The 13,229-nt window shown below is 45.5% G+C and overlaps 1 protein-coding gene across 1 annotated transcript in view; it reads right to left on the bottom strand.

Annotated features, from left to right (window-relative positions):
• Positions 1-744: 744 nt before the first annotated feature.
• The window catches only part of LOC147722556 (serpin B10-like), a 206,064-nt gene continuing 193,579 nt past the window's right edge, over positions 745-13,229 (bottom strand). The window contains exon 8 of the mRNA XM_086965090.1: positions 745-1,348. Coding sequence (XP_086821216.1) covers positions 944-1,348 — 405 coding nt within the window. The 3' untranslated portion in view covers positions 745-943. The remainder of the gene's footprint in view (positions 1,349-13,229) is intronic.

The following is a 13,229-nucleotide window of genomic DNA, read 5'->3' on the forward strand; positions in this document are numbered from 1 at the left end:
CTCTTCGCACCTCAAATGGTGTGGTTTCTAAGTAGTGAGGAAGTACATGGGATTACATAAGTATCCACATTTGTATCCACTTTTTTCTTGCCCTGGTGGGAGCTGTGAAAAATGCTGCTCCTGCCCTTGTGGGAACCCAGTCAGGGAGCCGGCTTCCACCAGCATCCAGTATGGCTCTGACCAGGGAGCTGACATGGGAAGCAGGGGGAGCCCCGAGATCCCTGCAGCCTCTGTCTGCTCCCCGGCCAGCACCATACTGGGTGCTGGCAGGAGCCGGCTCGCTTACTTTGCTCCCACCCCGGCAGGAGCAGCATCTTTCACTGCTCCCACCCGGGTAGAGCAAAGTAAGGGAGCCAGCAAAGTTCTGTTCCCTGGCCGGGAGAGTGCGGGCAGGGTAAGCCAGCACTCTCCCTGACAGGGAACTCCAGTGTCCTAGGGGTAGGGCTCCCTGTGACACTGGAGCCTATCAGGGCCCAAGGGATATGGTCCCCAGGGCCGATCATCTGTTCAGGGAGGGGACCGCACACAACCTACCTTTTGTAAATGAACGGCTCTCTGTGATGGGTCCCTGCCGCCTCTTTGACCACACTGTTCCCTCCAAAATATGAAAATAACAGCCGTGGGGGAAGGGGACTCTCGAGGATGAGGGTTTCATGAAAGCTGGGGAGAGGTGTATGCTTTTCCAATGAGTAAATACATAAGGGAGCTGAGTTGATGCCGTAATAAGACTGAAAACGTGCAAAGTTGATTAATAGACAAACTTTATTTTGCATAATGCTTCATACCATACTAAACAATATGTCTGAAGGTATTAGGTGAACTCATATAGACTACACAAGTACCAGTTTTGTCTATTCTCTGTTGTGCTACAAAAGTTGTAGAAGATGTATATCTTTAAAGGGCCCTCATCCTTTACAGACTCAGGGGCAAGTAGATGCTTGCTCTATGGAGAGGTGACTCTGCCACAGAAGAGGATGCTGCCGGTCTTTTTTTCCTGAATACAAAAGAGGAAAGGGTGGTCTGCCTCAAACCTGGCACTCATTGGGGACATTTTCAAAACCACGGTGGCGGCAGTGGCAGCCGCAGCCTCAGTGCCCTCCTCGTTCACATCGACAAAAGCCTTATGGAACACTTTGGACAAGTACAGGTCGTTTTTGTCGGATATTCCTGTAAGATCAGCCTTTCCTCGGTTGAAGGCATCGCTCATCCCCATGCTGATCAGAGTTTCACGCATGTCGTAGCTCTCTTGCAGCCGGAACTTGGGCAGGAGCACTTCTACTTCTACCGACGCCATTTTATCTGACCTGGTCCAATCTTCAAATTTCTTCTTGGTTAATTGATGTTCAAGCTGCAGACATAAAAGAAGGAAAGAAGATACGTTTGTACACATTTCTTTATTTACACCACTTAATTTGTGACATTCTCGTGTCTGATCACTTCTGCAAATAAAGGCACAACAGAACAAAGGTAGGTATGCACTGATGTTAACAAAAATGTAACAAAGCACAGAAATGTTTATGCATATGAAATAAGTGGAGAAAGTAGGGGACACTCAAACAACAGATGAAAGCTAGGGAGGCAGAGTGCATGCTTCCAGCTTTGCTTTATTACATTTTAGCACTCGAGATTTAACCAGTAAAGAGAAACAAAACACTACAGGCCTCATTTATAAGGTTTTGCCTTAGGGCAGCGCCACAAGGAATCTTGCTGAGCTGCCCTCCGTCAAAAGATAAGGGCAGGAATGCGCCGTATTTATAGGATACAGCGCATTCCTGTCCTTTTCCCTGCACTGGTGCACAATCGCCTGCCGTGCACCAAGGCAGACACCCGTGCACCATGATGCAAGGGTGCCTGTGTTGTAGGCCTGCTTGATTTTGTGCAGGAAGGGACACCTTCCTGCAGGAAATCAATCAATTTAGGCGATTTCCTCTTTCTATGTTTGCTGCCCCCCTGGGGTGGCCTTAGATTCTGACGCATTCCCAGGTTGCGATTTTTTGTAAATCTGGGAATGTGTCAGATTCCATTTGTGTTGTGAGGGAACACCCACAGCAACACCCATGGAACGCCTCTTTCACGCAGTGTTCTGCGTTAAAGGGGCACATATTTACAAGACCATGAAAAGCCATGAAAGTGTCTTTATGTGGCCTTGTAAATATGCCAAGCACATTGCGCCACCGGAACGTCCAAAAAATGACGTTCTGATGTTGCAAGTGGCCAAGAGGTCCTACAGGTCAACATGGCCCTGGGTTCCAAACAGTTACGTGATTACAATAATAAATTCCAATTCAAATACATCCGATAGATAATGTTATGCTGGGAGCAGTGAGGCCTCTTTTTTTGCTGCTCACAGCCAAGATAAGTTACAGTTTCTTTCACTTTCTCATACAGTATTGCAAATGGGAAACATCGATTACAACACAATTATTACAATGCACTACTTTTACAACGCAACTGTTACAACTCAAATGCATTTACATCCCATGCCATTACAACGCATGCCATTACACCACATGTCACTACAATGCATGCCAGTAGAACGCATACCATTACAACGCATGCCATTACAATGCATTATAAGGTAAGTAATGGAGATCTTTTAGTTTTAGGGTGGGTATGGGTTTTGAGGTACATGAGAATAGTAATTTTTACCCCTAAACTATCCACCACTTTCCCTACTGTTGCAATCACTGGAGTGGGAATAGTAATTGTTACCACTACACTATCCATCACTTACCCCACTGTTGCACTCACTGAAGTGGGAATAGTAATTTTTACCCCTGCACTATCCAACACTCACCCTGCTGTTGCACTCACTGGAGTGGGAATAGTATTTTTTACCCCTACTCTATCCAACACTTACCCTACTGTTGCCCTAAAAGTATTTTGCGTTGTAATGGTATGCGATATAATGGTATGCGTTGTAATGGCATGCGTTGTAATGGTTGGTTTAAAAAATGCGCTACAATGGCATGCATTGTAAAATCATGCGCTGTAATGGTAGCTGCGATATAAAAATGTTGTTGTAAAAGCATGCGTTGTAATTGTTGGCATTGTCACGTCATATATTAATTGCAAATTTCTATCAAAAGATACCTCAGTATCTCACTTTGTGATATTTTTTCAAGGTTGGATGTATGTGCAGCTGCCCAAGTCACTTCCCTCCATTGGGCATCTATTCCGCGACATCTGTTTTTTACTTTCCTCTCAGTTCTCCTATCACCATACTTACTCACCCGTGACGACTGCTCTCTACTCTGCAGCCATGAGTGTGCAGGAAGTTCCATTTCCCAACAGGCACTCATATCTTCAGCATAGCTGTACGCACACAGAAGAAACGTCTCTGCTATTTATCATCAGCATGTTGATATCCCTTCCTTTTACTCACCCTACACTACTTCAAGGGCTCACTATAGGCATTGCAACCCAGAGGATGGAAATACTTTGTCACACGTGGGAATTCTGTTTCTTACAGAACTTGCCTTGCTATCTTTAAAGGGGACATTAACCCACCGTATGGTCAGATACCAGAGAGTTAGAGGAACTGCTTTCACTCTATTTAAAGTGCTTTTGTGCGTAATATATTGTGTTTATAGATTCTATAATGGTATCGCTTAAAAGAACAGAAGCCTGGTTCTTACATGGTTTAGGAGCATGTGGAAGAGGAGCAAAAGGCTTCCATAATAAAATCCTTTTCTCAAGAAATTGAACTTCCTATGAGAAAAGTCTTACAAAAGAGTGCATTGATTCCAGCAGAGGTACACAGTGCCTTCTGTTAATGTTCTTCCTACACTCCCACCCCTACTGAATCTATCAATTCTCATAATTCTCCTAAGGTAATTTTTCAGATTGTCAAATCATTGACGGATGCTCCTACTATCTCTCCACGTCTGTCAATTCAGCAAAGAACCCTGTGATGATTTAGCAGGCAACTTTTGCAAAACAGTGGCCACTAATCAAGCTTCTTTTCCTTTCACTAAAATTGGAAAATCCAGGGCAAACCCCCTGCTCCATCTCTTTGTTCTTTAGGGGCAGTTTTCCCTATTGAGAACATTACATTTCTATCTGTTTTGGACACTACAAAATTGGGTTCACTGTTAGACCCTTTGCCACCTGCCATTTTAAGAAAAATGCGTTCCTTGCTCTCTCCAATCTCGATAAATCTTCTCAATTCTTTTTTTATTTGAGGATTCAGTTCCTAAGACTTGAAAACATGCAATGGTGGTACCTTTACTCAGGAAACTGAACATGGACATGACAAACTGTGTTAACTATCGGCCCATTTTGTTGTTGCCATTGTTTGATAAAATCCTTGAAAATCATGTTAATCAATAGCTGTCGGCCTATTTGGAAAACAATCGGCTTTTACAGTCTTCACAATCTGGATTTAGGACTGAACATAGTACAGAAACAACACTGTTAGTGGTTACCAAACACCTTAGATCAGAGCTTGACAGGGGAGGCACTGCAGCTCTTATCCTATTGGATCTGGGTACTGCTTTGGCTACTGTATCACACCAGGTGCTCTTTCAGAGATTAGAGGATCTGGGTATTCAAAGCCTGGCATTGGCCTGGCTGAGCTCTTTTCTGCAAGACTATTTCTTCAAGTGTGTGTGAAACCCTATAACTCGGTCAGCTACATGCTACCTCATGGGGTGCCACAGGTCTCTGCTCTGAGCCCCACTTTGTCTAACATCTATGTGCAGCCACTGGCAGACATAATTGAAGGGTTGGGCAGCACATTCCTTTCTTATGGCGATGATACACAAATCATTGTATCTCTATCTCCTAATGATAGTCGCAGTTCATTCCTGCTTCGTCTGTGTGGCAACCTGGGTGAGTAACAACTTGTTAAAGTTACTTGGGACAAAGTCTGAAGTTTTATTGATCGGCAATCAACCCCAATTTTTGGATCCTCACTGCTGAACTATCAAATTGAGACTTGGTAAAACCCCATGTCAAGTGTAGGACCTAGGTTTCTGGCTTCATAACAAGCTTATCATTAGTGTTGTTACAGTTTAATATATTTGAACCGATGATTGTACGCAAGAATCCGAGATGAATAGATTCCCGAAAGCTGCCATAAGTTCTTTGAGCTTCTAAGTGAAAGTAACTGAAAAATGTATGCTACATAAATGTAAAATTGAGATTTACTGTGTTCATACAAAGACAAGATCGGAGCTGAGATGCATGACAAACAATGGGATGTATCATTGCTGTAAAACTTTTTATGTGCAACCATGTGATTAAAGATCAGCGTAACAAAAAAAAAAGTTATCATGGACCAGCAAATCACCAAGGTGGCATCCTTAGGTGTTTGAGGAAAATACTTTGGCTTCTTGCTGTTCCAGGATGGCTGTGCGAGCTCAAAACGTGACCATGGTAACATTCTTTATTTGAGTGCAACAAAACCCTTAACAATGAGATTAATTCAGAATGCAGAGGTGCAGCTGCCTTTTTCCACCTACCTAAACACTCCTCGGTTTCTCACCTTTTCGGGACCTACATTGGCTCCCTATTGGTAAGTGCATCCAGTATAAGGCACTGTGCTACATGTACAAATACATGACTAATTCTGGACCACTGTATCTTACGTCACTGGTGTTGCCATATCTTCCTAATCGGGCTCTAAGATCCAGCAATTTGAATTATGCAGTTGAAACCGTTATTCATAAGGTGAGGCCAGGGGGTTGCTCCTTTGCATAACTTAGTGAAAAATTATGGGATTTTGTGCCTTCTACGTTTCAGCTTTGCAATTCTTTTGAAAAGTAAAAAAAACTCCTGATGAGGTGGCTTTTTTAATTACTAACTCTTAGCCCCTTCTCTTTATGTTTCAGGGCTGGGAAGCCCCCTGGGATCCTCCTGCACTTTACAAATCTCTTGTTGGGTGGTAAAAGGCCATAAGAGAGTGGTTTATCTTGGGACCTGTCCCCCAAAGGGTTTTATGAGCTATGCACAAAGCTTTGAACCTGATCCGTTCGCTTATTGGCAGCCAGTGAAGTTTTTTTAGAACTGGCTTAACTGATTGCTGGTAGGGAGTCTGATAAACTAGCCTGGCTGCGCAATTCTGTATCCCTTGTAGTTTCCTTATAGTGGCTTTTGTGGTGCCTAGGTAGAGGGAATTCCCGTAATCTAACCGCGCGAGCACCAATGCCTGTACTAGAATTCTTCGTGCAGGAATCGGGAGCAATGGGAAGATTTTCTGCAGCATTTTGATAATGCCAAAACATGATGCTACTAACCTAATTGCTTGGCTATTAAAATTGAGAGATTTATCTAGCCAGACTCCTAAACATTTGATCTGACCTTTGGTGGTTGGAGGTAGACCAAGACATTTAGGCCAACTTAGTCCCACTGATTCCATTAAAGCGCAGGGTGGTTATCTAGTATCATTAGCTCAGTCTTGTCTCCATTGAGCTTGATACAAGACTGGTCCATCCACGTGGCCACAGCTTCCATTCAGGATTCAGATTAATTGGCGTATTCTTTGGATGCTTTAATGCTACCACCAATTGAGTATCATCCGCATATGTAATAATTTGAATCCCATAAGGTAGGACAAGTTCGGCCAGGGGTTTGAGATGAATATTAAAAATGGTGGGACTCAATGAGGAGCCCTGGGGAACTCCACATGAGAGTGGCAGACATTTGGAGGTGTAATTCCCCACGAACACCTGAAATACTCTCTCTTTCAGGAAGGATTTAATCCATGTCAAGGGCTTGCCTGAGACTCCCACCATTCTGAGCCTGTCAAATAAGATGTTATAATTCGAGCTCAGGTCAAGTAGGATGACTGCCACTGTCTCTCCCTGATCGAGGATGTTCCTTGATTCATCCACTGCTGCTAGTAAGGCTGTCTCTGTCCCATGGTTAGGGTGGAAGCCTGCCTGGGTGGTGTGCAGAAGGGAGTGATTCCCTAGGTGTTCTGAGAGGATTTTATTTTCATATTTTTCAAGTATTTTACTGGTCCTGGGAAGCAGGGAGACCGGGCGATAGTTACTCCATACCTCTGGATCAAGGTTGGGCTTTTTCAAGACAGCTCTTATCATAGCATGCTTCCATGCCAGGGGTATCAGGCCACTGGATATCGAGGAATTTAGTACCTCTAGCAGAACCAGAAGGACAGTTTCTTCTACTCTGCAGGGAAGCCAGGTCCAGAGGGGAACCCGATTTGACCTGAGAAAAAAGCTGTGACAAAGTGGCCAAATCCAGGGTTGAAAGATCTTCCAAACGAGGGATAGTGCCACTCAGGGGGTCTATTTCCTGGTCCGACTTGTCTGTATCTATACTGTGAGGGAATGTGTTATAAATACATATATTTTTTATTTACAAATCTGGTGGATCCTCTAATAAAACATGTAGCACAGAAGTTCAGATTATCAGAAGCTGCTATCAAGCCTGTAACCTGTTCTCTGAATGTGTTCAAGGGTCACTGAGAATATCGATGGTTAGGGCTGTTTATCAATGGTGTTCCATGACTGGACCTTCTACGACACTGGAAACCGAGCACCAGTGTGAGAAATTGGGTGGTTAGTTGAATGGGGGGGGGAGTAATCCTTGTTCAAGCAACAACTGCAATGCCTGTCAGGGTGAACCCCAAAAGTCTCTGAGTTAGCCTGTGCTTAACCCTCTAGTATCATGGCACAAAAGCAGTCAGGCTTAACTTAGGGGCAAAGTGTAAATCATGTATGCAACACACAAGCAGTAATAAAGTGAAACCCAATGCAAGAAAAATCCCACACCAATTTAGAAAAATAGAGCACATTTTAATAAATTATTTGTCACCAAAATAGCAAACATGCAATCTGTAGAACCAGAACTTTTATTTTTTAGAGCTAAAGGTGAATACTAGCAGTTTAAATATCAAAGAGCCAACAGCAGACATCTAGTCGTGCAAATGTATGACCGACTGTGATGGAGTGCGAGTTGGATACAAGAGGGTTCGGCCAAGTCAGCGCTTTCCCTCAAACATAAAAGAAATTCCAACAAAAATATTCTGAGAAGGTAGAAGTTTAGCAGGCCAAGGCTGCATGTGGTGTCCAAGGAGGAGGCGTTGTTGTTTGGGAGCCCCTGGATGAAGTAATTGTGAAGAATTTTACGTTCTGACGTAGTCTCTTTGGTGAAAATCGAAAATATCCAGCGGTATGAAGCAGGAGGGTGTAGCCAAAAAGAGTTCCAGAAGGCTGGATATCCCTTTAGCTAAGGACTGCTTAACAGGATGTTCTGCTGCAGAGAAGAACATAGCTAGGACTACCACGAAGTCAGGATGACTGGTGATGCACTTTGGGCGTATGGACGAGCATGTTGGTCCTAGTATTCCCTCTGTTCTAAGAGAAGTTGTTAGCCAAAACTATTCCCAAATCCCAAGTTTTGGATTTCTGCTATCTAGGCAACTTTAAAACCACAACCTAGGGTCCAGGACTGAAGGCCCACAACTTGGGAGTACAGGATTCACTCATGCTAGGTCCCAGTGCGGGTTCAATATGGTTGGAGGGATTTCTGTCCCTGAGGCTCTGAACAGGAAGCCAGCCAGCTAGCCATTGGAGTCACTCTGGTAGTCCTGGATTCAAGTGATGAAACAGGGAACAGGGAGCAGGGCAGGCCTCTGAGGGTTTAAGGCAGGACCCAGGCAGCAAAGTAGTCTTTCAAAGTGCAGCAACACATTCTTGTGTAGTACACAGCAGTCTGCAGTCCTCTCAGAGACCTTCCGCAGGTCCAAAAAGTGAACTGAAGAGTGGGTCTGAGGGTCCAATTGTATACCTGGTGCCTTCTTTGTAGTAGGAGCTGTTTCTTGAGAATTTCTTTTGAAGTGCCTGAAATCTCCTGACTTCCCAGCCCTGGCTCCAAAATGACTGTATGAGCAATGCAGGGGTGATAAGTCTTTTGTGTGAAGGCTGAGCCCAGCCAATTCAGTTGCAAGGGGTGCAGTGCACAGCTTTGCCCTCCGTTCTGCCAGCAGATGGGCCATCTGTTTACAGTTAGTTTCTCTATTGTGTGGCTGTCTTTGCGGAATAAACTAAGTCCAGCTGCCAACTACACCCTGAAAATGGACATGCTGCAGGCACCAAATGGGTAGGGCAAGAAAATGCCAACTTCCTAAAAATAAAATTTTCAAAATTTTAACTTAAAAACCAACTTTACAATTAAAAAGTATTTTGATTTACAATTTCTCAGACACTAAACGTGAAATGTTCACCTGTTCCCAATCAAAGTTAGTTCTAAATGTAATAAGGCAACCCTGTGTTATCCAATGGGACAGGTAGGCACCGAATTGAAAAACAAATTTAGTAGTTTTTCGCTACCAAGACATGCAAAACTTAAAAGTGCGAGACCCGCCTTCTCATTACACTGCACTCTGCCCTGTGGGCTACCTAAGGTCAAACATATGAGTGACTTATATGCAATAAAAACGGAGTTTAAGGCTTGTCAAGGGGGTTATATTCAGGCTTGAATTGTATCGGAAATCGGCCTGGCAAACTGCTCTGCCGGCCCCCCCTGAGTGGCTGAGGGTGCAGCTGAGCTGTTTGCACAGGCTGGTTTCAGCTGATTGTATTACCAGAGGCCGATATTACAGGCCACCGATAACAAAAATGCTTCCCCAGGGGCCCAAACCCGGCCCCCACTCTGGCAGCCCACCGGGGAAATGCCCTGTGCCCGCTACGGCCAGTCTGGCCCTTGTTATATTGCCTAACTGAATTTGAAGTTTAAAACTGCATTCAGGCTGGAATGGCAGATCTGGGCCATGTTTTAAGGGGCTTCTTAAGTGTGTGACACAATAAGCACTGCACTCCCACTAGCAGCATTTAATTCATGGGCCCTGGATATATGGTATATCACTCTACAAGGGAATTGCAAGGAATTGTATATGCCAATCAGGTGTAAGCCACTTTTACCATGTGTTAGGGAGTAGGCACATGCACTTTAGCACTGGTTATCAGTAGAAAAGTGCACAGAATTATAAGGCCAACAAAAACAAATTTCAGCAAAATGTTTTGGGGGGAGGCAAAGTGTTGGGGGAAGATCATTTTAGGGCTGACAGGTTTAACAACCAGGTACACACTTTCAGCATTCGACTATCAGGGTAGTGGGTTAAGCAGCCCAAGACTTCTCAGGGAGGTAGTGTGCTGAGGTATAGACTCAAAAATCAATAACCTCCCAAAAGAGCTAAATAATGACTGTCCAATACAGGCTTCTTCTACAAGCAGTTTGTGAGCTGCTGGCAGCTCTCCAGCTATCTGTAAGTAGCTCTCCTATGTGTATCTCAGCCACTAAATTAGAGCCTTCTGCATGGTTGAATTAAAGTATGCGAAAATTGTGTATTCAAGACAAAAATATGTGTATTTTCAGAACTAATATGCTGATGTTTGGAGAAAAATGGCAGAATTTCCAAAATATATCTAAAGCTGAGTGTTGAGTAATAAATCATGAGAGGAGGCGTATTACTGATAGTCATGCTGGGGCATTACATCTGTGGCGGGTCTTTATTACACTTGTTGAAACATTCTGAGTTGACTAAGCCTTTTTTAGGTCTCGGCTAGCGTAGGCTGCGCATATGCACAGTCTCACTGGCGAGATTTTTTTTGTTTTTTAGTACTTGTCCATAGCGGGGGTTTAGGCCACGTCCCCTTTTCCATTGGCTGGCATCACCGTTCATGCTAAATGGTGGCCAGCCATTGGAAAAGAGCTTACAGTGACGTACTGATTTCTCTTTTAGAGCCGTCCCACTTGGACTGGCTGCCCCAACTTACTGCTGCCGTAAAAGGTTTCTTATCTTCTTTATGGGTCCAAACAGATGGCGCCAATAAAGAAGATAATAAACATTTTATGCCAGCAGGCCGAGGCGGTCCATGCGGGACGGCAGACAAAGAGAAAACTCAGCGTTTTGGTGTTTTTGCTTACTCTTTGTAATGGAGGGACGCAGAGAAGTATGGGGTTCTGAGTTATTACGAGGTGTCTTTATGGCTTCCTGTCTACCAGGTTGACCGGATGTTTTCGCGCATTAGAAATGTCAAGCCTGGGCTTGAAGTTATCGCAGGCTTCCAAGTGCAGCTCTTTGGCGCGACAGTTCATCCTGTGGGAACTAAAAAGTACATCTCCCCCACGTTTGTTCCCCTCAGGTCTAATACGTTCAAGTAGACTCCGCAGCGCTGTCATGTCCCCGACTTGAACTCACCAGGTAGGTTTGAGGCGCAGAAACCAAGCACACACATTGTACATGCTTTCGCAGCTCTTTCTCCAGGGAATTTTGTCCGGAGGAGAGGTGCGGCGGAGACAGAGTGTAAGGTGAGGTGGGGGGGCATGGGCTGGGATGCAGTGCAGTAGATAAAGGAGAGAGCGGGTGGGGGGAGATGCGCGGGGCAGCCGGCCGGCGGGGTTGCTGGGGCTGGGAAGTTGGAGGGTGCGGCACATGGAGGGGGGACGTTTTGCTTGAGATCAAGTAGTTGATTGGAATAAGTAGATGGATGGGACGCGTGCTGAGTGGAGAAGCCAGGGGCATTGACACAATAAATGGTAAAAGAGTGGTTGGGGGGGCATTCACCACAAGCGCAGTATGGCATACCAAGGCAGGGCTACGGAGGAAGGGAAATAAAGGTTTGTACAGATGTCACTCCCCCTAAAAAATACAATTAATGAAACCCCCTCCCTGCGCAGCTTCCAGCAGACAAACTCAGGCGTGGGAGTGGTCCAAGGCCACAGTTGCAGAGAGGGAGGGCGCGCACGTGGTGAAAGTGCTAGACTCCGCACTACAAAGTGTGCAAGCATGCTTCATTCGTAAAATGTGGCTGTGGCCTCCGTGCACCACAAGGGGTACGAACTTTGTGCAGGGTGTTGGGTGGGCACGTGGTGTAAAGGTGAAACTATCTACTAATATTACTGAAAGCACTGCATAGGGTGTAGTTTTTAGCTGCTACTGTGCTCTTGGGACAGCAGCGTCCCTGGCTTGGCGCTGTCTCTCTTCGCCCTCAGAGTTGGAAGTGCTGTGGTGGCCAGCCCCGGTGGAGCTCTGTTTCCTGCCTGTTCCACAGATTCCTCGTGTTCTGTGCGAGGGGAGTGGGGAGCAGCGCTTTAATACGCAGGACTTGGCTGTGCCTACATCACACAAACAGGCGAACAGGGCAGCCTATGTGCCGCAGGGAGACCTCTCAACCCACCAGAAGAGTGATTGAGTCCCCCCCTGACCAGCTGAACAAACACTTTCTGCTGCCAGGATGAAATCAGTTTAGCGCGTGCAGTCTGTGCTGCACTTTACACGCGGATATGTTTGTAATTTATTTCTGTCTAGTATAGTGCTACAAAGCTCGCACACGCAGTAGGAATATCTACAGTTCCCAACAAGGACCTGCAAAGAAGCAAACCGCTTTTAAGTGTCACAATATATTATTTATGTTGGGATGTGTTGCTTTCAATTAAGAATCTGAGTCTCATATAGATCCCAATATTTCCGACATCTCTTCTCTTTTATGCATTATGCACGGGGAAGCAATTTCTATTACAATTGTGGTTACATCGTGATTGTTGTATGTAATTGGTGGAATACGTCAGAAACTATTGATAGTCCTGCGCCTTTTTTCAAAGAACAGTTCATTTTTAAAAGGCTGCATTTAGTGTCCTCACTAGGGGGGTGCGGACCGCGCGAGTGACACCTTGATTTACCCTAGAGACGCCGCTGAGTTTTGGTAGTTCATTGGCTCTGGCGAAGGCGCAGTGCTAAGCGAACAAGGTGGGAGGGAGGAAAAGGGCGCCAAGGGGAGTGGGGGACTGGGGGGAGGCACCAACCCTGGCAGCCAGGGAAGGCACAGCGTGGGGGTTTAGTCACAGGGGAAAGGACGATGTCCAAGTAAAGGAATTCATCAGATAAGGAGAACAGGGAGGGCCACCTAAGGGGCGGGCTGGTGAATTGGGTCGGTACGGGGTGGGCGGGGGCTGCTCCACCATGCATGGAAGGGAGCGCCAAATACATGTTGTGGGGGGATTTGGGGCGACAGGAGGAGTGTTACAGCTGGGCAGGAGTGGTGGCAGGTCCGCAGTGGGGTGCGGCTGAAACGAGTGTTGCCTATTGCACCATTCACCAGAGAGCATGATGGATTGCCACCAGGGAACTGGGCCCCCCCCCACCCACCCCCTCTGTGTTTGCGGAGGTTTAAATAAGGAGACAACTGGCAGTAAAGCATGTATACAAATGTTTCCATGACAATTTGATAGTCACAAAGTTGAATTTGGGAATTGTTATT

This window comes from Lissotriton vulgaris, chromosome 4_1 (genome assembly GCF_964263255.1).
Source record: "Lissotriton vulgaris chromosome 4_1, aLisVul1.2, whole genome shotgun sequence".
Classification (NCBI taxonomy): domain Eukaryota; kingdom Metazoa; phylum Chordata; class Amphibia; order Caudata; family Salamandridae; genus Lissotriton; species Lissotriton vulgaris.